General features: G+C 41.1%; 1 protein-coding gene across 8 annotated transcripts; it reads left to right on the top strand.

Annotated features, from left to right (window-relative positions):
• The first annotated feature begins 330 nt into the window (after positions 1-330).
• Positions 331-24956, top strand: myom1b (myomesin 1b). 8 transcript variants are annotated; one of them, XM_057825004.1, is made up of 41 exons: positions 331-466; positions 619-743; positions 1919-2038; positions 2107-2275; positions 2840-2997; positions 3091-3183; positions 3468-3556; positions 3723-3764; positions 4027-4041; positions 5316-5477; positions 5558-5719; positions 7020-7161; positions 7234-7433; positions 7498-7551; positions 7633-7757; positions 8270-8453; positions 8534-8708; positions 8851-8972; positions 9955-9972; positions 11007-11203; positions 11274-11400; positions 11472-11656; positions 11740-11854; positions 11916-12072; positions 12138-12244; positions 12312-12356; positions 12435-12571; positions 12637-12781; positions 12851-12910; positions 12979-13046; positions 13117-13230; positions 13623-13710; positions 13785-13823; positions 13888-13993; positions 16940-17109; positions 17183-17219; positions 17305-17327; positions 19237-19292; positions 19363-19578; positions 22554-22683; positions 22753-24956. In XM_057825004.1, the coding sequence occupies exons 2-41, from the start codon at positions 628-630 to the stop codon at positions 22872-22874; spliced, it is 4590 nt and encodes a 1529-aa protein (XP_057680987.1). In that variant the 5' UTR covers positions 331-466; positions 619-627; the 3' UTR covers positions 22875-24956. The 8 variants fall into 8 exon arrangements, with proteins under 8 accessions (XP_057680987.1, XP_057680986.1, XP_057680992.1 ...); XM_057825003.1 differs by having other exon boundaries at positions 573-743; XM_057825007.1 differs by having other exon boundaries at positions 347-466; positions 595-743.
• The last annotated feature ends 334 nt before the right edge of the window (positions 24957-25290 follow it).

The raw sequence follows: 25290 nt of genomic DNA, 5'->3' as shown, positions 1-25290 counted from the left end.
TAAATGTGAATCTAATCACATTAAAACACACAAAAAAAGTCTTGATTCTTTTTTCCTATTGTGCAGTTTGACTATTATTCCAGTCAGGTGTCTTATATTTATACTCAAAAGAGCTTAAATGCTAAAACTTGTGTCAGTCAAGGTAAATCATGTAATGATTGATGATGAGCTTTCAAGCATACACTATTGTTTACCTGCTTATCACCCATCAATTGCTTATTGGACGGCGACATGCAACCCCCATGTTCCGCCCGCCCGCCTGGGCTATATTTATCACCACCCTGGCCTTAAAAGGCCGCGGCTGCCACTGGGACATTCTGACCGGGGGGGCCTTGTATTATTTTGCTTATGTGCACCGCAGTCCTGTCCGCCTTTAGTGCTTACTACCCTGCTTAATTGTGGAATTTTCCCTTTAAATTAAGCAAGCAACCCGCAGTGAGGGGGTAAGTGGCAAGCGTCCCAAAAGGTGAGTTTCTCATTAGAAATGTGCAGCATGAGACAAAATGCCTGACAATGATTGGACTTGCTAATTAACAATACATGTTCGGCGTGGACGAACATGTTCTGAAAAGCTCTGGAACGCTAACCCAGCAGAAGGCTTATCGAACAAACCTGCAGGTGGCAAGCATGTCCGGGTCGGTACCGTTCTACCGCAAGCACCAACGCAGCTTGAACCGGGACTACCGGTATCAGTCGGGCAGCGGGTACTCCGCTGGGACCAGCGGGACCACCAGAACCAGGGGGTAAGCTGCAGAAGGTTGCACCCCATGGTCACCACTCTTAACGCCATGGAGCTCCATCCTCACTTGGGATCTTCTCATTTCCTTCCATCCAACCCACACCTGAGCATCTCTACCTGTAGACATCATGCGTGCATAATTAAAACTCATTTGCATCCATGCTAACCAATAAACACAACTAACCTCTTTAGTAAGCACACCGGTACTGCCATGACTACCTGCACTAGTAACATTACTAGTATCAACTATAATAGATGTGTCACACCCTATTGGCACCAAAATCTTCACCTTATGTTACAACTTGTAGCATGTAGTTCTCCTCCTAGCATGCAGAAATGTCAACCATTTTGGGAAAAATATTACCATCAGACATAGTCATTCTACTCGTGCGCTGAACTGATTAGCTGATTATGGAAGAGACTGCACACGTTAGCACACGCGTTAGCATGTTGAACCCCACTGTCTCGGTCCCTTGAAGGATGGCTCGGACAGCCTAAATGGCAATCCAATCCGTGGGAGTGCGTCGGACATCTTTAAATACACTTGCTCGGAGCGTGCGAACAGATCAAATGGGCTTAGGTTTTGTTAGCGCCACCTGATCCTGTGCCTGGGCACCCCACCAGGACGCGGTGTAAGGAAAGGGGGGTTAGTGGTACAACAAGTTGAAGCTACGTCATGCTGATACTGTAAATTGCTGTGGCCAGTTGATGAAACCGATAGTTAAGGACTGAGTTTATACTATTGTTATCGTAAGAAAAAGTCTCTGGGTTTAGTCAGTTACCCGATATATTGACTTTGATTGGCTCATTACAGTCACGAGATCCGACAAGGCACATTGCACATACTTTATTTAACAGCAATTGACCATGGGTCAGCATTAGACCAGGAATCCATTGTACATGAATGTAACTACTTATGTTGTGCTTGAAATCAAAACCATGAGCGGGTCAAGACTTGCCCGAAGGGAGAAATCACTGATACCAAGTCAAGATGAGGTCTTTTGGGAGTTAAGGCCATCACCTAAATAAAACCAAGACTGAGTGTTTCGAGAGTCGAGTTCGAGACAAGACAGACCTTCAAAAGATGTTGATGAACTAAGAATGAACACTATAGCTTGTATCTTGAGGAGTCAGAAATCATGCCAATCACATCTTTAAAGCGCATCTCTTTTCCCTCAGCCTCGATTGGTCCTCACAATCCACATTGGACCCACTGCCCAAGAGAACCAAGCCCTCCTATCTGGCCGTGGACAGAGACAACCAAATCATTGGCTACGTGGTGCCCATCTTCAGGAACAGGTATCATCTCCACTCTTAAGAGGATGTCGCGCAGTATGTGCTCACCACAGTTATTGTCTCTCATCAAGTCAAGAGTTTGCGGCGGGATATTCAGAAAAGTCGAAACTGCGAAATACAGCTGCCTACATGGAAAGCCGCGATACGTTCACCAGCGGCCTGGAGATGGAACGGTCGGAGCAGATCTCTAGGAAGGAAACCATGCGCGAGTCGGCCACGCGGATCTCCTTCAATAAAACGGTACGTGCTTATAGAGTACACCATGAACTGGTTGTCAGTCAATCCCAAGCCACCTGACCAACATGCTTTCACTCTCACTTTCACAACCATGGACCAATTTAGAGTCTTCAATTAATTAGCATATTTTGAGTTGGGTGTACTTGTATGTATAGGTATCTTTAGAACACTCCAAACAGGAAGGCAGAGTTCTTACAGTAAACCTCAAAACTCCAAGTGATTTAGCCCACCCACATGGGAGACATTAATATCTCTCCGTGATGCGACCATTCATTAAGCTTGGTAACGTGACTCCACTGTACTTGTTTGTCACGGCCAGACATGTTGGAGAGTGACAAATTCTTCAGGTGTTCCAAGGAAGCTTCATGTTTATCCTGTGGGTGCTTTTGTGTCATGTTAGCCAAGACGCATCCAGGCTATTAATAGGATGTTATGGGTCTAAAAAAGTTACAGTTAGGTACTGGATGTTTTCCCTTATGGTCTGTGTTCTGTATTCAAGAACTGAAATACATGCCAGAAGTTCTTACATGCAACAGTCAGTTTTTGGTAAGATTGTCTGTTTTCTAGATCCACGAGCACGAGGAGCACTTCAAGCGCATGAACGAAGATGGCCTGATGCACGCCCCGGAGTTTGTCATTAAGCCTCGCTCGCACACCGTTTGGGAGAAGCAATGCGTTAGGCTGCACTGTACCATCAATGGCTGGCCAGACCCCCGGGTTGTCTGGTAGGAAGTCAACAAAACATTCCACATTTGAGTTTTCCGCATTTATTCCAATCCACTTGAATTTAAATATGCTTTTTCCTTCTTCCCCCCAAGGTACAAAAATAATGTGGCCATCGACCCCCTTGCCAACGTCGGGAAGTACAAAATTGAGAGCAAATACAGTGTGCATTCACTGGAGATCAACAGGTAGGCGTTGACTGAACTGAATGAAGCCCAAAACCATGAACAGAGAATTGGTTAAAGCTACTTCAAGTCCAATAGAGTGGTGCTATCGTAGTCAAGTGTACATGACATCACTGACTGTGTCTATTTCTAGCAACAGTTTTCCTGACTGTGAGTTCAAGAGCACCTAATAAATCATGGCTAACATAGTCGTTATTATTTACATAGTGATACGGGGAAATAGGCAGGTCTAAGGGAGTCACTGAATGTGTGCATTACAAACGCTGATCACCTGATGTTCTCTGTAGGTGCGATTTTGAGGACACAGCCCAGTATCGTGTCTCAGCCATGAATGTCAAGGGGGAGGTGTCTGCCTATGCCTCAGTTGTTGTAAAAAGTGAGTTGCTCTAAAACACACACACTTACTGTATATAAACATCACAATGTTGGGATGCCATTGTGATTAGGGGCCTTTTGTGTGGTATGCGGCCCTCGACATATGGCAAAACACAAGGTCATGTTCCAAATGCAAAATAAACTTAGTAACTGCTGTCATCATGTAGGGTTTAAAGGCGAAGTTGACGAGTTCCTGCCTGCGCCAAGACGTATGTATTAACTTATTATGTCTGTTTGATTTTCATTTATGTATCAGCCAGAAGTAAAAAAAAAAAAAAAGAATTTTTCACTATAGCGCTGTGTAAACTCATTTGAATGCTACCTCTTCATTGCAAGCATACATTTGTTTACAGTAAGTCAGAATAATGCTACCGCTACAAACTCTGGTCATTTTACTTGGTATACTTGCCCTCAGCCTACTTTTATTTTGGTTATTTAATTGATTTCGTTATTTCCTTGCTGCTGCTGCAGGGAGCGGTGTAAAAGGTAACTGGGTCTCATGATTCCGGCGTGGCTAACAACACTTAGCCACAACTACTGTGTGCATGGTCACCATTGGGTTTGTTTTAACCAAAGAGTAGTTCCACTAGAATCTTCTAGAATCTCTAGATTGAAGCAACGTCCATTTGTAGTTTGGCTTTCAGGTTAATTAACATTTGGTGGTTCCTTAAAATAAGATATTCAATCTTCAACCCTTGGTTTGTGGTGCCTCACCAGTTTGCTGCACAACCACATCTAGTTTACAGTGTATCACAAAAGTGAGTACACCCCTCACAATTCTGCAAATATTTTAAGTATATCTTTTCATGGGACAACACTGACAAAATGACAATTTAGTCCGTGTGCAGCTTATATAATAGAGTTAATTTATTTTCCCCTCAAAATACCTCAAAATATAGCCATTAATATTTAAAACCCCTGGCAACAAAAGTGAGTACACCCCGTAGAAACAACGAACATCCCTAAATGTCCAAATTGAGTACTGCTTGTTATTTTCCCTCCAAAATGTCATGTGACTCATTAGAGGAGTGCTGTTAGCATTCCTGCAGAGATTGAAGAGGTGGGAGGTCAGCCTGTTAGTGCTCAGACCATACGCCGCACTCTTCATCAAATTGGTGTGCATGGCTGTCACCCCGGGCGGAAGCCTTTTCTGAAGACGGTACACAAGAAAGCCCGCAAACAGTTTGCTGAAGACATGTCAACAAAGCACATGGATTACTGGAACTATGTCCTATGGTCTGATGAGACGGACGGGCTTTCTTGTGTACTGTCTTCAGAAGAGGCTTCCTCCTGGGGTGACAGCCATGCACACCAATTTGATGTCGGGTGCAGCGTATGGTCTGAGCACTAACAGGCTGACACCCCACCACCACCACCTCTTCAATCTCTGCAGCAATGCTGGCAGCGCTCCTGTAATGAGTCACATGACATTTTGGAGGGAAAATGACAAGCAGTACTCAATTTGGACATTTATGGATGTACATAGTTTCTAAGAGGTGTACTCACTTTTGTTGCCAGGGGTTTGGATATTAATGGCTATATTTTGAGGGGAAAATAAATTAACTCCATTATATATGCTGCACACGGACTACTTATCATTGTGTCAAAGTGTCATTTTGTCAGTGTTGTCCCATGAAAAGATATACTTAAATATCTGCAGAAATGCGAGGGGTGTACTCACTTTTGTGATGCACTGTAACTTCCAGGTAGCTTTCAGCTCCCGTTTCACAAATGTTTTTTTTTAACTGGTTGTCCCCTAGATGGCCCGGTGTCCGAATACGGCATCACCTTCCAGACCCACATCGTCGACAATTTTGGCGTGTCCTTCGGCAGGGAGGGCGAGACCATGAGCTTGGGGTGCACGGTCATCATCTACCCGACCTTGCACCGCTACCAGCCTGACGTGCAGTGGTTCAGAGATGGTAGGTAAACTTTGGCCTGCCTTTTTTTTTTTTTTTTTTTTGTTAACTTGAATTTCATTGGTAACATCCCTCTAATGCAGGCATTCTCCTGTCCCCGTCCAAGTGGAACCACATGCACTGGAGCGGAGACCGTGCTACGTTGACTCTCACGCACCTAAACAAAGAGGACGAAGGGCTCTACACCCTGCGCGTTAGCACCAAGTCGGGATACAAAACCTACTCCGCCTATGTCTTTGTGAGAGGTAAACAAACATAAAGATTAGGGTTGTTCCGATCATGTTTTTTTGCTCCTGATCATTTTAGTTTGATCCCGATATTTCCCGATCCGATTGCTTTTTTTTTTTGCTCCCGATTCAATTCCAATCATTCCCGATAATTTTTCCCGATCATATACATTTTGGCAATGCATTAAGAAAAAATGAATAAAACTCGGACGAATATATACATTCAACATACAGTACATAAGTACTGTATTTGTTTATTATGACAATAAATCCTCAAGATGGCATTTACATTATTAACATTCTTTCTGTGAGAGGGATCCACGGATAGAAAGACTTGTAATTCTTAAAGATTAAATGTGACTTTGTATATTGTGACTAAATACTGCCATCTAGTGTATTTGTTGAGCTTTCAGTAAATGATACTGTAGCCATTTAACTTCTGCCCAAATGCATGATGGGAAGTGCAACCATGACTGTGCGTCGTGGTACCAATTGATATATCTTCTCTGCGTTGGGAAATAACATAGGGTGTTAAGAAAAAGATCAACTACTACCGTTCTTCTCCACATTGCTTCCCACGATTATTCTAATTGGTGGGAGAGGGATTGTAAGGCTTTAGCCATTTAAAAAAAGGCTCCAAAGCCAGCCAAAATTCACTTTACTCATTTTACGCTGCCTTTTTGCTCTATATACTGTATGGGTAAAACGGCGCCATTATAGATTGAACGTGACAATGCGTGAGTGGGTCGTGCAGTGCATGCGTTAATTGCATTAAATATTGCAATCAGAAAACGATTTGATTAAAAAATATATATATATATTTAAAAAAGGCATGCCCAATATTTTTTGCCGATTCCGATACTTTGAAAATGACGTGATCGGACCCAATCGATCGGCATATCTGGCATATGTGGCTTTGACCCACAGCAGGCGAATTTTCAGCTCACCAACTGAAGTCTAAACAATATGACCAGTGGCATGTTCAACACTTGAAGCATTTCAGCATGAGCTGCTGGTTTTTAAATATATCTAGTAGCGACACAACCATGGAAAAAGAGGCTGGTGAAGCTTATCAGGTGGGCCCCTGCCTGATCTTTCCATCCAGATGGCACATGGTGGGAATGCCGTAACACTCATCAGCCACTGTCACGCTCTTCTTCAGTCACACTATTCTAAGTGGGTTCAGATATGGAAGGCGTTTCGATGAAATAAAATTATTGGAATATCAGATCAAGAGGAACAAAGGGCAGCTCAGTTTCTTTTGCTTGGCAATCCAACAAAAGCTAGCGAGGTAACTGACCGTTCTCTTCTATCCAAGATGCTGATGCTGAGGTGGAAGGAGCACCGGGGGCCCCCTTGGATGTATGCTGTCTCGACGCCAACAAGGACTACATCATTGTCTCCTGGAAGCAGCCAGCGGTGGACGGTGGCAACTCCATCTTGGGTTACTTTGTGGACAGGTTAGTTATACGTATAGTTGAGTTGAAGTAAAGTAGAGTCTGAATGTGCATTTTTAAATGCAAAACGTACAGGTGTGAGGTGGGGACAACCCACTGGATCCAATGCAACGACACTCCTGTCAAGTTTGCCCGATTCCCTGTCACCGGATTGGTCGAAGGTCGCTCTTATACCTTCCGAGTACGTGCCGTCAACAAGTGTGGCATGAGCCGTCCTTCCAGAGTGTCCGAACCAGTGGCTGCCATGGACCCGGCTGACCGCGCCCGCATGAGAGGTAAGAAATTTTGAATATTCAACAACCAGCAATTACTAGATAGTATCCTCTGCATTGTTGTAAGGTACCTCTGCTCCTTGGACTGGTCAGATCATCGTCACAGAGGAGGAACCTGCAGGTATGTAGATCATCAACATCTGAAAAAAATATTTTCATTCAGGTTAGTTTTTGACTTTACCACTCACAAATCTATTGACAGAGGGTATCGTTCCTGGTAGACCTCGTGAACTGCAAGTGACAGAAGCAACTAAGAACTACTTGGTCCTAAGCTGGAAACCACCTTGCGAGAAAGGCCTGGAAGGTGTCATGTACTATGTGGAGAAGGTAAACAAACTAGTTAACAACTAATGTAAACAAAAGCTATATTACCATCAAGTGGTTCAGTTGAGCTCTGCTTGCTTTGATATGCTTTGGAATGGTAAACCCTGATCTGGCTTGTCTGACAACCGAGAGAAGCCTGAGTGAGATGTAGAGCTGTTTCCATTGCTTGAATAGCGTCACATCTCAGCATGGTGAAAGTGTATCCCGCGAAAGAAGACAGGTGATATGGTACAATTCCACATGCTGACGCCCAAATAAAATACCAATGACTTTAAACTCTCTCTGTATGCCAATCGTGGGATTAAGCCACATATGTTCAAGTCATAAAATAATTCTCAAGTCTTAACGTTCAAGTTTCCTGCAAGCAAAGGTAAAGCTTGATGGTAGGAAGCTAAAAAATGTCAAAGGAAATGTTGGGTCAGGTAGGGTTGTTCCTAGAGGGCGTCCTGGGATGAAGACTGCTGTTTGAATCCGAAAAAAAAATAATGTTATTGACGCCTTCCCTGCCCTCTCAGTGTGTTTCGGGTACAGACAGCTGGCAGAGAGTGAATACAGAGATCCCTGTTAAATCGCCTCGTTTCGCACTGTTTGACCTGGCTGAAGGAAATTCCTACTGCTTCCGTGTCCGATGCTGCAACGCCGCTGGTGTCGGTGAGCCATCTGATCCCACTGAGGCTACCACAGTTGGCGACAAGCTCGGTCAGACTACACCCCCATTGCACGTATTTCCAACCAACCACGGTCTCACCTGAGATGCCGGAAAATATTTGAATCTCTAGACACTCCATCTGCTCCGAGCAAAGTTGTCCCAACAAGGAACACAGATACATCGGTGGTGGTATCCTGGGAAGCGTCACGTGATGCCAAAGAGTTGGTTGGCTATTATATCGAGGCGAGCATTTTTGGCAGCAATGTCTGGGAGCCGTGCAACAACAAACCTGTCAACGTGACCAGGTAATTGATTGATTGACTTTTGTGACATTCTAACATGAATGGTTTGTGATTTGAATAAACCATAAGATACCAGAGGCATACACTGGTCGCCTAGATTATACTTTAGTAGCTTCAAATCTAACAGCATTGGATATCTTTTCAGGTTTATCTGTCACGGTCTGATGACTGGAGAGAAGTACGTGTTCAGAGTGCGGGCTGTGAACGCCGCAGGACTAAGTCAGTTCTCTCAGGAATCGGAGCCTGTAGAGGTTAAAGCTGCAATTGGTGAGGAAAACATCCAGTCACATATTTTTAAAGTGACAGAATAGCTGTTTATACTGCATACCGTACAAGATATGGCATCTGTTCACCTGTGTTCTTCTGCGTCATCTCGCTCTCCCACACTGTTCCACTCCACCGTGGTTGCACTTTGTTGCCCTGTCACTTTTTATTGTCTGCTCTGCACCACATCCACCCAAACCAACCACCAGCTCCCTGCACAGCCTGAGGTGGGTCAGGACTTGTAGACTTCCTCTAATTTGGGTCAGTGCGATCCAACTCAGCGGTGGTTACAAACCAGCCCAAGAATCACACAACCAGCATCCTTCCCTTTCCCTTCCCCCAAAACTCTCTCGGACACGAGATGTGTCAGAAAACAACCTCTCAGTGTTCAAGGTACCAGCGCACGGACCCCCATCCAAACCAGGCAACTAACCACGCCTTGTGCAAATGTTTACTGGCATGATTTGTATCTAAATCAGAGGTTTACAGAGATCAGCAGTATAAAAATTTTCATTATACTGTTATATATTCCCTGTAAGACCTCTATAGCTCTAAACCTAACGCATTTTGTTCCTTTAACTGCAACTTTGCATGCTTATTTACCCTTTCTGGAGCACAGTTATTGCAATAATACCCATCTATTTCTTGTGGGCGAAACTAATTAATAAAATTCTCCCTCTTTTTCAATGGGAAATACATTGGCATTTTGTACTGTAATTTCCCAATAAAGATAGGTGAATTTGTCAATAGTAAACCAAGAACACGTGGGGGATTATTGTAGTGCATTTGTCTGCATGTTTTCATCATGTCCTTACATGGATGTCACTTGCTGGCCATCTTGTCTTCATTGTCCCTCTCAGTCAGATGAAGACTTACTTTAGGCTCCGATATTTATCATTTTGCTTTTTTAGCATTTAATTGCAACTGTATTTTGTGCCTGTGTTTACAAGCAGCCTTTCTTGATTCTCTCTGCTAACTCCTGTAGGGGGCGGCATCCCTCACGGTGTGTTGCTGGAGACGGGAACAGGGGGTAACCAAGGCCAACTAACCGCGCACAGGCCACGCTGGATGGGCACGCATGACACTGTCCAGTTCCCCGCTGACACAAATAGCAAAGCTCAGGCTGACCCAGAGCCCCCTGCAAAGGGTTCTGGGGCGGCGGTGGCTAATTCTGACCCCCAAGGGTCTGACAGTTGTAGCATGGGCCCGATTGCGGTAAAAGAGCTGCCCTCCGAGCCTCCGCCAGCCTTGCTTTGTGAAGTATTTACTGACGTAGCAGCAAACTTAGGCTCACCCCACCCCAATGGGCCAGCTGAAAAGACAGCCCAGGGGGCCCCCGGGGCCACGCAGGCATGTGATTTGTCAGTAGATGCTTCTGCTAATCGGGAGGCGGACAGGCCGGACGCACATGTTGAAGGTGAGAATCGAATGAGGATGGGAAATTCTTAAACCAACCCTTACCAACACCTCCCCAGTTTTCAAATCTTGGGAGCAAAAGTGAAGTCATCTTAAAAGATTAAATAACTGAGTAAAGTACACATAAAATAAAATGTACTTAATTTACATCTTATTAACACTACAGCAAATATACAGAAGGCGGTGTACCCGTGTGGCTTTCTCCTGACAGGTAAGTCACTGAAACCCCACCAGATGGACTCTTAACTCCCAAACAGCCACGCTTAGATGTTGAGCCGCCTTGACACAGCCTTTACACACGGGGTGGCAGAGTACCCCGTTGCCCGGAAGACCCTAGGCACCCACCCACCTCCCTACCACTACCACCACCACAACAACATGGATGTCAGATTATCGCACACAAGTAACCACCTTCAAAATACTGCATTTCGGTGAAATCTGGCATCAGCTAACATTACTGAACCCCCCCCCCCCCTTTCTTAGAAGTGGGGTGTTGTTAAATTCTGTCTTTGCACGACAGAAAGCATCAGTCTAGAAAAACATCTTTAAAGACTAATTGACCAATTGACATTCCTTTCTTTGTCCGTTTAAGCTCATTTCTGCATGCGTGTTTTGCCTCAGCATCTCCTACGCCCCCATTCGGCATCAGTGTCTTGGAATGCGTTCGCGACTCCATGGTGCTAGCATGGAAGCAGCCGACCTTCATCGGAGGCGCCGATATCACCGGCTACTTTGTGGATTACCGTGAAGTCGTCGACGGCGTGCCGGGAAAGTGGCACGAGGCTAACATCAGGGCTGTTGCTGAGCGCGCCTACAGGGTGAGTCCAGAAACAGTTTCTTTGCTGATTTAGTGGTAAACAAGTCTGCCTTATCAATTTGTGCGAACAGGTAACTGACCTGAAGGAGAACAACAAGTACCAATTCCAGGTTCGGGCAGCCAACATGGCAGGAGTTGGAATCCCGTCGCTTCCTAGTGATACGTTTCTGTGCGAGGAGTGGACCATTGCTGTTCCAGGTGTTATGATTTGCATTCAACCAGAATAATGCAATCAGAGGACAAAAATATCTGACTCCTCTTTACTCCAGGACCTCCTCACGATCTCCAACTGCGAGAGGTGCGATCCGACTCCATGGTGTTACTGTGGAAGACTCCGGTGTATCAGGGCCGGGACCCTGTCAATGGCTTCTACGTGGACGTTAAGGAGGCCGAAGCCCCAGAGGAAGCCTGGAGAGGACTTAACACCAAGCCTACGCAGAACACCTTCTTCAAGGTCTCTGTCAGAAGAAAAATTTTCAAACCATCTCTCCACAAAGAAAGATCCTAATTAAATTGTTCTTATCCTTGGTTCTGAAGGTGAAGAATCTGAAGGAAAATGAGTCATACGTGTTCCGAGTGCGAGCTCAGAATCAGGCTGGAGTGGGGAAAACCTCGGACATCTCCGAGCCGGTCCAAGCAGTGACCAAGCCAGGTATGAAATCAACCTATCAATCGCGACTTGATGTTGACGATTATCTCGCATTCATTCACAGGCACCAAAGAGATCGTAGTGGACGTAGATGACGACGGCGTCATCTCTCTCAACTTCGAATGCGCCAACATGACTCCCGACTCGAAATTTGTGTGGTCTAAGAACTACGAGGACATGGATGATTCGTCACGCTTGACCATGGAGACCAAAGGGAACAAGTGAGATGTTTAGTAATGGGCTCTCCAAACAGTGGTAACTCACTAGTGATGATTCTTCTGTTCAGGTCCAAAATCACTTTCAACTCACCTGGAGAGGAAGACATCGGGATTTATTCCTGTCTGGTTACCCACACTGATGGTACCTCATCAAGTTATGACATCTCACCCGAAGGTACTATAGGATAGGTATTCGACTGTTACCTTGGATTCAACGTGAACTAAAATGTTTCTTCTGCCAGAGTTGAAGAGGCTCCTGGAGATCAGCCATGATCACAAGTTCCCCAGTGAGTACCTTTACAGTACTGCTTGCGGTCTGATCCATGATTGTGGATTCACTCACCTTTGTATTTCGTCCTTGTTAGAGATTCCTCTCAAGTCCGATTTAGCCGTGGAGATGCTAGAAAAGGGCAGAGTTCGCTTCTGGCTGCAGGCTGAAAAAATTTCAGCTAACGCCAACGTGGACTACGTGTTCAACGACAACGTGGTGTCTCAGGGCGAGGTCTGTTGACTCCAGATGGTGAGTATCTATCTGGTTTATTGATGCTTATTGTTTTTTGTGCTCAGAAATACAAGATGAACTTTGATAAGAACACCGGAGTGGTTGAGATGATTATGGAGTCTCTGATGCCTGAGGATGAAGGCACCTTCACCTTCCAGATGCAAGATGGAAAAGCCACCAATCAGTCCAGCTTGGTTCTCATAGGCGACGGTAGGGATCCAATTTTGTGTACTGCTTGAGTCGAAGAGAGAAATCATTCATCACTTGTTCATTTTTCAGTGTTCAAGGAGCTTCAGAAAGAATCCGAGTTCCAGAGGAAAGAATGGTTCAGAAAACAAGGTTTATTTGTTCTCCTTACATAAAAATATCCATCATATTTTTCCATTTTCAACACCAATTTGTTCCAGGTCCTCACTTTATTGAGTATCTGAGCTACGAGGTGACTCCAGAATGTTGCGTGGTCCTAAAATGCAAGGTGACACTCGTGTATGCTGCATTAATTTGAATTAAGATTTTGTTAAATTTGAAATATTATGCCATCGAAGGTTGGAAACATGAAGAAGGAAACCTCTGCACTGTGGTACAAGGATGGACGGGAGATCAAGGCGGATGAAAATCTGGGCTTTGCAGAGGGTGTCCTCAAACTAGAAATCGCTCAGGTCAGGCGAAGATTAAAATGAAAAAATATTGATATTAAGTATGTATTTATGACTCTATCGCTCTTTCTCCTTTTCACCTGATGCCGCCTGCTCACTCGCCCCAACCCTCGCCACTAATAAAGCTGCAATAACACTGTTTTCCCATTGCAGCCCGACCCGCCTGCCGTCTCTGCAAGCGACCAAATCAGCAGGATGCTTAAAGTTTGGATCACTTGCTTTTTTTCAGAGTGCTTGCTTGCTTCTTATGACATTTTTTTTTTCATATTCGGTCTTCGTGAATCCATGTTTGCTTGCTTGTTTGTCAAGCGCTTTGTCTATTTGCACCCATTTTTTTAAGGGTTTCTTTTTATCTTTGCCGTTATACCCCATATGCATTGCCCATTTTCTGACAGATTTCCAAGAAGGACGCCGGCGTGTACGAGATGGTCCTGAAGGATGATCGAGGAAAAGATACATCCACGTTAGATCTAACTGACCAATGTACGAAAACCATTTTTTGACAATTTAGTCAGATTTCATCCAAGTAAATTGACACTGGATTTTACTTCTTCCAGGTTTCAAAGACCTGATGAATGAAGTCTTCAACTACATCGGTGAGATGTAGATTAGCTCTGGTTACTCAAATGAACTATGCTAACGATTTTCTGGTTTTTCTAGCTAATTCATCCACACCGCTGAAGATCACTAGCACAGATCAAGGAATTCGCATCTACACCTTCGTCAGCTACTACAACGACCTTCTACCGGTCACATGGCATTACAAGTGGGTTAACCTAGACATCAAGACCAGTGTTGTTAATCTTACTGTAAAAAAGTAATTAATTATAGTTACAAATTACTTCTCCCAAAAAGTAATTGAGTTAGTAACTCAATTACCTGAATGTAAGAGTAATTAGTTACTTGGCAAAGTAATTGGTGATAATTACTTTTTTTTTCCCCTCAAAAAAAAAACAAAAACATTGGCCACACTATGTGAAGTTTTAAAAGGTTTTTGGTACAATTGGCCCGAGCCCAATTCTTTACCCTAATTTACCCTTTACCCTGAATCAACCGTTAAAAGTTGTTAAAATTGCTTCCATTATTGTATTAGTTCCCATCTCTCTACTTTCGACATGTGAAGGTTTTAAAACTGTTTCATCATTTAAAGATAGATTCAAGTCAAGATTTTGCCGATTTAGAAGTATTTTAGATAAAAAGTTACTTAGGTCCGCTAGGAAGGTTCTCTACAAAAGAGCCGTCCTAAGAAGTCTACTGCTTTAAGATGGCGGCTGTTTACTAACGCATCTAGTGACTTGTCTGTCATTTCGCATCTAGTTATATCTATATATATGTGATATCTACCATGTCTACCATATCTACATAACATGCGGGTGTAGTTTGTATGCTATCGGCTACAACAGGTATTATTGGAGCTACCTAGCATCGCGTTTGCTCGGCGTCACAACTTTCTTGCCTCCTCCCCACTCCTGCTCTGCTCTGTCGTCTCGGTGAGTCCGTCTCCCTAAGACTTTTCAACCAATATAATAACGCATAGTAACGCATGCCTTTCCGTCCTCAGTAACGGTAACGGCGTTGCCAAAATGAGAAAAGTAACGCCGTTATATTGTAACGCCGTTATTAACAACACTGATCAACACTGATCAAGACACAGTCAATTGCGGCCCATGAGTTACTAGATCCACCCTTAAACATAGGCGGAGTTTGACTTTTGGGGCAGGGGGGGCACAACATGTTGATGAGACCAAAACGCAGTGTCATTAATAAAATTAACTGAGAAGAATATTTATAATAATAAGATGCAAATGAGCGTTTTTTTGTTTCCCATCATCCTTGAGGGGAATTCTAAATCACGCTGCTTAGGCAATACTTTTCGCTAAGATCGTCATCCATTGAATATGGTACGCCTGCCGGTGTCGTGCCAATGTAGTTACCCCAGTCAAAGATTGTATCCCCCTGGGCGGAGCCATATGGAGGTAGATTTGTGTCTTTATTATTCAATTTAAAAAAAAGTTGCTTCAATAAATTTTTTTTAAAAAAGTTGCTTCTATCCAAAATATATATTTTCAACAAAAAAAAGTCGCTTCAATTCAACAAAAAAAAAATGTGTTTGAATGCAAAAATAAATTTGAAAAAATTGCACGTGAAAGCTATTTTTCTATTTTTTTTTGACTGAACTTTTTTGATTGAAGTAAAGTTGATTTGTGTTTGGGCCACATTTTGGCTATAGGACATTTTTGTCAAAGTTGCTTCAAAGAAATATTTTCAAAAAGAAAAATCACTTCAATCATAAAAAAGCTAAATTCTTCATTGAAAAAGTTTTCTTTGATTGAAGCAAACCTTTTTGTGTTTGGGCCATATTATGGATAGGACATTTGTGACTAAATCATTCAATCCCAATAAAAGTTGCTTCAATCAAAACCATTTTTAAAGAAACAAAATCATTTGCAAAATAAAATTGCCCTCCCTTCATTTTTTAAAAATTATATACAAAGCAAAGGACTGTCTAAGGTGCTAGTCACATGATCTGTTAAAAAAATTTTTTTTTGACCCATTATAAAAATATATATTTTTTGTTCATTTAATTCATTTTTGTTGCAGTTTTATTGCTTTACAACTTGATCTATATCTATATCTATATCTATATATATATATATATATATATATATATTATATATATATTATATATATATATTTATATTAGGGCTGTCAAACGATTAAAAATTTTAATCGAGTTAATTACAGCTTAAAAATTAATTAATCGTAATTAATCGCAATTAATCGCAATTCAAACCATCTATAAAATATGCCATATTTTTCTGTAAATTATATATATATATTCTGTAAAATAAATTGTTGGAATGGAAAGATAAGACACAAGATGGATATATACATTCAACATACGGTACATATGGACTGTAGTGGGCATTTCACTCTACTGTCATTTAAATCTGTCTATGCTGTCCTCACTCCGAAGCGTCCACTTTTTCCAAAGCTAGACAGCTAGTGAACGACGCCTTAATAATCAGACTTCTTCCTTTTTCATCTGATTTATTATTAAAATGGCCTCAAACCATTGTCCTCTTTAGACCGTCGTAAAACTACAAAAAAAAGTAGACAAGCATTGCATTAGCAACAACGTTAGCTTAGCACGCTATACAGGTTCACTAAACATAAACAAAAAGCGTCTCATACAAAAAATATAACATTTCGCTTACTAACATAATATGTACATTCTTTACAACAACCATACTTACGGACAAATCTTGTCCAAGGATCATATAAGCACAACATTACAACGTAAGCGTCAGCCCGAGACGTCGTGCAGCCATATTGAACTGGCAAGAAAACAATAAACCATGTCGCAAAGCGACCACAAGAGTTCGCTGTTAGACAGCACAAAAAGCCTTGCAGTAAAACTTACCAAAAGACATTATACTGTCTGAGCGGTACATGTGCGTTAATTGCTTCAAATATTTTAACGTGATTAATTAAAAAAATTAATTACCACGCGTTAACGCGATAATTTTGACAGACCTAATATATATATATATATATATATATATATATATATATATATATATATATATATATATATATATATATAGGAAAGTCAATTACATGCAATGACACTTTTCGGCCACCAGGGGGGCCTGGCCCCCTTGGCCCACCCCTTAAAATCCGCTTATGCCCTTAAAAAATTGCAACACAGGGACTCTGCCATCGCTTTCTCGGACCGTTTGAAGAGCGGCGTGGTGGGCGACCAGTTGTGGCTGCAGATTAGCGAGCCCACCGAGAAGGACATGGGCAAGTACGCCATTGAGTTCAACATCAACGACACCAGGGGCGGATTGAAAAGGACCATTGAGCTGTCGGGTCAAGGTTGTTTTAGTTTTTTGAGACTTACGAGTTGTGTTGTTCCTCATCTCATTGATGTCTGCTTCCTCTTTTGCAGCGTATGAGGATGCTTTGGCAGAATTCAAGAGACTGAAGTGAGTTGTTCGGAGTGTTTTGGTTCAAACTGTGAAAAATAGCATGTTTCTTATTTGATGGGTGTGTTTTTGATCTTGTCTTCAGGGCAGCTGCTGTTGCAGAAAAAAGTCAGTCACTTGTGAATTCAGCTACTCACCTCTTTTCACCCACTAATCTTTAATCTTTCACTAAATAGTTCATCCATTCATTCACTCGTCATGCATCCGTTTATATTTTACTAGTTCATTAATTTCTACATCATTCATCCATTCATGTATCACTTACCTGTCAACCTGAGGCCGTTGGCAGTCTTACAATAGTGACGTATGCCCTTACAAATTGGTGACTAATCTTACAACGTTCTATATAGCGTGCAATATGAAACAAAAATAAAACTCAATTTTTAAAATAATATGAATTTATTGGTAATATTGTAACTTACAACCTGGTGCAATGAAAGAACAATCAATATCTTCAGCTACATCATGATTACTAAAATTTAACAATGACTTTTGTTATCATTGTATGTAGCACTTTATACAATTTCTATCATGTCTTGATGGCTGTACTTCATGGCACTTCAGCTCGCAATTCAGTTTGACTTGAAGGTAGTTCGTTAGTGTGTCCAGTTATAAATTAAAAAGGTCAGTTGATAAAATAAACTTACCCATGCAATCTTTGAGTCAGGGAAAATTTATTTTCCTAATTCTGAGAAGTGATCAGCAATAGTTGCAGGCAAATTGTGTTTCGCAACAAATTGGCAGAATGAAGTCTCCGCTTTCGTCACTTTTCATTCTTCAGACTTCATCTTTATGACCAGTGTGTTAATCTTACTTTTAAAAAGTAATTAATTCGTTACAAATGACTTCTCCCAAAAAGTAATTGAGTTAGTAACACAGTTACCTAAGATAAGATTAATTAGTTACTTGGCAAAGTAACTCGTTTTACCTTTCATGTTTTGTTTTTTTTTCATTAAAAAAACAAAAACAAAAAAAAAAAACATAGTAATCTTTGCTATGTTTGGAAATCGTTTAATGTTGTGAATCAACTGTTAAAGTTGTCAAAATTGCTACCGTTTTTGCATTAGTTCCCTTCTGTCTGCTTTCGACATGTTAAAGTTTTAAAACTGCTTCATCATTTAAAGATAGAATCAAGTCAAGATTTTGCCGATTGCCGATTTTAGATAAAAAGTTACTTAAGTTCGCTAGGAAGGTTCACTACAACAGAGCCTTTCTGAGAAGTCTACTGCTTCAAAATGGCGGCTGTTTATTAACTCCGCCGTCTGTCATTCTGCATGTAGTTCTATAAGCATTTGATATCTAGGCGTAGATTGTAGGCTGTTGGCTACAGTCAAGAAATATTGGAGCCACCTAGCCTAGCATCGCGTTTGGTACAGCGTCACAACACTCTTCTCTCATTCCTCTGACTTTTCTCGCGTCATTCAACCAACGTAGTAACCAATCGTAACGCACATTGTCTCGTTGCCAAAACGGTGACTAAATCCAAACGGAGAAAAAAAAAAATGTAATGCACGAAAAACGTACAGATTTTGAACGTACGGAGTACACATTTAAAAATCCGAGCTCATTTGTACAAATTATGCCGAAACCGTACAACTTGACAGGTATGGAATCAATCAATACTTTCCCCTATTCATTAATCCTCTCATCTTTCAGCTCATTCATTTTACACATATCATTCTTCCATCACTTATCGGATAATGCATTATACTAATATTCATGCATTCATTTCTTGTTTCTTCATTCATTAACCAATTTGCACTGATCTCTTCATCCTTCTAGTTATCCAGCATTCATTCATTTACTCAGCTATCTTCTCATTCATCTATTTAAGTATCATTCATTCGTTCATTCATTCATTCAACCATCATTAATACTTCCATTCGTTCATTCATATTTATTAACTCATTTGTCAATCCACTCAGCAGTCTCTTTTTTGCTCATTCATAAATAGCATTTATTCATCACTGTAAAATTGAATGTTTATCCACCGATTGAGTTCCTTACTGTTGTTTAGATCGCGCTCGAGTGGCAGGAGGTCTTCCTGACGTGGTCACCATCCAGGAGGGCAAGGTGACCGATGCTACCACTTGATACCGAATTTCTTTGCATTGTACTCACACGTGTCGTGACCTCCCACCAGGCGCTCAACCTCACCTGCAACATCTCAGGCGATCCGCTGCCTCAGGTCACGTGGCTGAAGAACGACAAAGAGCTGACGTCGGACGAGCACTGCATCCTACGCGTGGAGTCGGCCAAGTTCGCCAGCTTCACCATCACGGCGGTCAGCACGGCCGACACGGGCAAATACAGCATCCTGGTGAAGAACAAGCATGGCACCGAGAGTGCCGAATTCACCGTAAGTGTCTTCATCCCAGATGATGTGACCGGCCGCAAAAAATGAGCGGTCGCCACCCCAGATTCTCCTGCCAAATGTGGGTTCGTGTCGAGGTTTTTGTGTTGAAATTGGTGCTGAAAAAAACGTGGTGTCAGAAACCAGATTCGTTAACAAAGGTTTAGCATCACTGGTTTCAAATGTTTGAATTTAGTGAATGTCTCGCACTTTCTGTTTGTAAAACCAACTTGGACTAATTGTTATGTTTTATTTATTTCGTGTTGTCACGATGCCACACTGCTCACGATAGCAACTGTTTGGACATGTTTTACTCCTTTTTGTCAAAAAGGTCAGAACTTTTCTCCATTTTTCTTTCCTTATGCAGCATCTCAAAACACAAATATATACATACATCTTTTTAATGTGATTGGCTCCAAGATACTTTTTGCTAGTGATTGACTTTGACTTCTAGAAGATTGCCTAGGGTTAATGTTTGCTCATGATGACGTCAAATTTTGTCTAAAATAAACCCCATCAACTCATATGTCATATGAAAGGCCACAATGAGGGCTTTACAAATATGTATTTATTTTGTCAATATACATTTATTAACGCCTACAATGAAAAAAAAAAAAAATCAGATTATATTCACCAGAGTTTAAGTAAATCTCACCATTTTAACAAAGCAAAAATGAGCAAAAGTCTGACAATATTTGTAGCAAAATGCGATAAAACATGATCCCATGTTCCTTGTCACCAGATTGTTTTGTTCCACTTTAAATGTTACGATCACCAAATTCCACCATGTACCTGTCCAATGTGAAGATCACCATAGCGATGGCTGCCACCTTTATTCTCTCCCAGTTAGTGTTTTCTGTACTTCCTGTTTGTTGTTTCACAACTACTGACAATAAAAAACAAGCATGTACTTCCCCCTCTACTTCATATGTGAGTTGCCTCACTTTTTCGTGAACCCTCCACCTTTTCACCATCCACACCCTTCACTCCCACCATTGATTCCTATAGATTAGGACCATTCAATTAGCACACCAACCGCATGAACACCACTGTTATGCAGCCCTAATCCAAATATTTGGTTAGCTGTTTACTCATTTGTGATGTCACAATAAAAAGTAGCATTTTGTAGTACTACTTAGTTCCCCAAGGGGTGATACGAAGTCCGAGAATGAGCGTGACACCAAATGGAGCTGGAAGACTTCCTCTTCAATTTAGGTTGTGAGTCCTTGAAACATTTTTGTGTATCTGGTTATGATAAGACATGCCCACCAAATTTAGTGTCAATGAGCGAAACTGGTGCAAGAGGCAAAATTTTTTCCCGAAATACAGAAGGACTCATTTTCATAAAATTTGCCCCAAAACTGCTGCTTTTCAAGAGGATACCTGACTCCCTGTTCAGCTACAAGCATGGGTTCTTGAGACTTTTTCGTGGATTTGGTTATGATAGACATGTCCACCAAATTCTGTGCCAATGAGTGGAACTGGTACAAGGGGCTATTTTTGTCCTTACGACAAAAGGACTCCTTTTCATAAAATTCGCCCAAAACTGCTGCTTTTCGAGAGGCTATTTGACTCCCTGTTCAATTACAAGCATTGACCCTTCAGACTTTTTCGTGCATTTGGTTATGACAGACATGTCCACCAAATTTTGTGTCAATGAGTGAAACTGGTGCAAGGGGCTATTTTTTCTCCTAATTACATAAGGACTCCATTTCATAAAATTCGCCCCAAAACTGCTGCTTTTCGAGAGGATATCTGACTCCCTGTTCAATTACAAGCATGGGTTCCTGAGACTGTTTCATGCATCTGGTTATGATAGACATGTCCACCAAATTCTATGTCAATGAGTGAAACTGGTAAAAGGGGCTATTTTTTTCCTTACGACAAAAAGACTCCTTTTCATAAAATTCGCCCAAAAACTGCTGCTTTTCGAGAGGATATTTGACTCCCTGTTCTATTACAAGCATTGGCCATTCAGACTTTTTCGTGCAGTTGGTTATGATAGACATGCCCACCAAATTTTGTGTCGATTAGTAAAACTGGAGCCAGGGGCTATTTTTTTCTCCTAATTACATAATGACTACATTTCATAAAATTTGCCGCAAAACTGCTGCTTTTTGAGAGGATATAAGACTCCCTATTCAGTTACAAGCATGGGTTTTTGAGACTTTCGTGCATCTGGTGATGATAGACATGTCCACCAAATTCTGTGTCAGTGAGTGAAACTGGTACAAGGGGCTATTTTTTCTCCTAATCACAGAAGGACTCCATTTCATAAAATTCGCCCCAAATCTGCTGTTTTTTGAGAGGATATCTGACTCCCTGTTCAGTTACAAGCTTGGGTTCTTGAGACTTTTTCGTGCATTTGGTTATTATAGACATGTCCACCAAATTCAGTGTTGATGAGTAAAACTGGTGCCAGAGGCTAATTCATTTCCTAACTACAAAAGGTCTAGTTTTCATAAAAATTAGACCAAAACTGCTGCTTCTAGAGAGAATATCTGACTCCTTATTCAATAACAAACATGGGCCCTTGAAACATTTTTGTGCATCAGATTATGATAGACGTATCCACCAAATTTCATGCCAATTGGTGAAACTGCTATCCGGGGCTGATTTTTTTTTTCTAACTTTCTGAGTTTTGACAATCTGATACTCGTTTCTAAATGAACTTTATTGACAGTTCGAAATACCCAGTTAGGGAACATCCGTGGTGTAGTATTTATTGAAATCCGACTACTGGAAAACATGGTTGACTCACAGTGCAATTAAGACGCATGGCAACTAGTCAGTTTATCAAAGTCCCTTGAAAAGTGCTGCTGAATCTGACAATTCTAATGGACGTCTAGTGGTTTAATTTTAAAAATGTGATTTGTACAAGTTTTCCAAGGTCCAAGGTAAGTAGAGGAAATAATTTTTTCTCTAATTTTTTAACACATTTTTTTGCTTTCTATTTACCTAATTTTGGGTTGTGCTTTTAGCTTGACGTGGTAGAAGGAACGCCCGATCTGGGCGTGACTTCTTACTGGACCGACGCTGAAGGTAACGTGGTGTTTGGTGCCAACACACCAAAGGAAAAGATGAAAACGAGCGTTACTGGAATAAGAAAAGGTAGCAGGCTCAGGGAGAGACTAAATATGGGCAAAATTGTAAATTAAATTCTGCTCCTTGCTTTAATAGAATCCGTACCTTCAGTGGAGAAGATGAACGACTTTACGGAGAACCCAGAAGAAAGCGAAAACACTGTTGAAGAGGATAATGATGACCCAATTGAAATTGAACTAGATAACAAAACAAAGTGACAAAAATTATGAGTGGTGTGTTGTTAAGACACAGTGGAGTTATCGCATTTATATTCATATTAACCGAATATTATTTGCTATATGAGTGTTTTGAGTTAGGAGTGTTGCACCGATTTCTTGGCTTACAATACCGATGTACCGATGAAATGTATGGTATTGGTGCCAAAACTGTATCGATACCAAGTTTTTTTTTGTTTTTTTTTTAAACATCGTTTTTTTTTCTTTTAGTACTAAATTACTCCATACTCACTTGACTGTAAATTAATTGCTTGGTCAGAAACTACTTAACTCATTGTTTGCCATTGACGGCGTTAGCACATTCGTTCATTGTCAGCTTTCCACTTCAAATGGATTAGATGTCTACGAGTGATAAACTCATTGAAATTCAAAGCAGAAAGATGATTGGACAAGCACATATTTGGATGTTTATCGTCATTTTGGCAGGAGCGACAAGTGCTCCATTTTTTACGGTGGCCATCTTTGATAGGGCAGCCGGTGGCTGGAAACTCGATCTCAAAAAGTACATACAGTATAGTACAGTGGTACCTCGACATACAATCACTTCAACACACGAGTTTTTCGACATCCGACCTTAAATTTGACTCGCCATTGGTTTCTACATCCGACGAAATGCTCGAAATACGACGATTTATGACAGTCGCAAATTCATTGTTTTCCCGCAAAACGGACAGACGGCAGATTTTCTTGTGAGGGAAATCATCATGGGTTCCAAGAATGTAAAGCAGGTGGTGAAAAAGGAGAAAAGATGAAGCTTACCAATGAAAAGATACGAGCGTAGGGTGGGGCAGCTTTGTCAGGTTTTTAAACATTTATTTCAAAACTTGTGCAAAACAACACGCCAACTGGCAGCAACAACAGGACGTAAAAAGTGAAAGTAATATCTCAACTGCATTCTCTCACTCTGTCGTCAGCCCCGCGGTGCATTCAGGTACACCCCACAAAATACAATTGCCACATTAGAACCTGATTTGTTACATTATTACAGGTATTATTATTATTATTATTATTATATTATTATTCCGCTTTTTATTCATAATGTATTTGTTCTAGGGCTGTCAAACGATTAAATTTTTTTATTAGAGTTAATCACAGCTTATAAATTAATTAATCGTAATTAATCGCAATTCAAACCATCTATAAAATATGCCATACAGTATTTTTCTGTAAATTATTGTTGGAATGGAAAGATAAGACACCAGACGGATATATACATTCAACATAATGTACATAAGTACTGTATTTGTTTACTATAAATCAACAAGATGGCATTAACATTAATATTCTGTTAAAGCGATCCATGGATAGAAAGACTTGTAGTTCTTAAAAGATAAATGTTAGAACAAGTTATAGAAATTTTATATTAAAACCCCTCTTAATGTTTTCGTTTTAATAAAATTTGTAAAATTTTCAATCAGAAAATAAACTAGTACCATTGTTGATGTCAATAATTACTCAATGCTCATGGTGCTTAAACCCATAAAATCAGTCGCACCAAAGCGCCAGCAGAGGGAGACAAAAAACACAAGTGACAAGTGGACATGGCACTGTGCTGTCATTTTAATCTGTTTGAGCGGGGCATGTGCGTTAATTGCCTCAAATATTTTAACGTGATTAATTTATAAAATTAATTACCGCCTGTTAACGCAATAATTTTGACAGCCCTAATTTGTTCTGCTCTTTGTAATTGCTATTTGCAACAGTAATAGCAGTATTTATTCAGGATTTAGTGTAGGTTTTCGGGCTGTGGGACGAATTAATGGAATTATAATGTTTTCTTACAGGGGAATCCTGCTAGACATGCAACCATGTGGACTTACAAACAAGGTCCTGGAACGAATTAACTTCATATGTAGAGATACCACTGTATTTCACAGTATCGGCAAGTTATTTCTTAGTATTCCCTAGTACTGATGTCGTCATTTTACTGCCATATCACTGACATGCTAGGTATGATCACAGCCATGGAATGAATTGAACTGGTATTTCTTTTATGCGAACATATCTGTTTTTCAACTTTTTTATATGATTTTTATTGATTGCATTCACAGTTTGCCTTTTTTTGCCCACTACTTCAATAAAATACTTTGAAAATTAAACGGTCAGATTCAATCAGAACTTTCAGTTTCAGGTCCGCTAAGTAGGAGGAAATTCTCTAAGTGAAACCAAACAAAAGTAATACAAGTTGACTGAGTGAGGAGAAAGACAAAAGAGAAAGTGAAGGTATACATACCTCGATTCTACCACTAAAACAATTAGTTTAGCTTGATACATCCTTATAAACTCACGTGACACGTTTTAATTGGTTAATTAAGCTGTAGATTCGGTGACGTAACCACATCCCCCTTGTCACGTGCTGTGTTCGCTGCTGCTGGGGACGAGAGAAGAGTCAAGAGGA

This window comes from Corythoichthys intestinalis, chromosome 20 (assembly GCF_030265065.1).
Source record: "Corythoichthys intestinalis isolate RoL2023-P3 chromosome 20, ASM3026506v1, whole genome shotgun sequence".
In the NCBI taxonomy this organism is placed as follows: Eukaryota; Metazoa; Chordata; class Actinopteri; order Syngnathiformes; family Syngnathidae; genus Corythoichthys; species Corythoichthys intestinalis.
This window is presented reverse-complemented; position numbering and strand designations above follow the sequence as displayed.

Coding starts and splice junctions, on each gene's coding strand:
- myom1b (XM_057825004.1), top strand. CDS start 628: ATGTCCGGGTCGGTACCGTTCTACCGCAAGCACCAACGCAGCTTGAAC. Junction 11,204..11,273: donor TTGCTGAGCGCGCCTACAGG/GTGAGTCCAGAA, acceptor TTGTGCGAACAG/GTAACTGACCTGAAGGAGAA. Junction 13,231..13,622: donor TCAAACTAGAAATCGCTCAG/GTCAGGCGAAGA, acceptor ATTTTCTGACAG/ATTTCCAAGAAGGACGCCGG.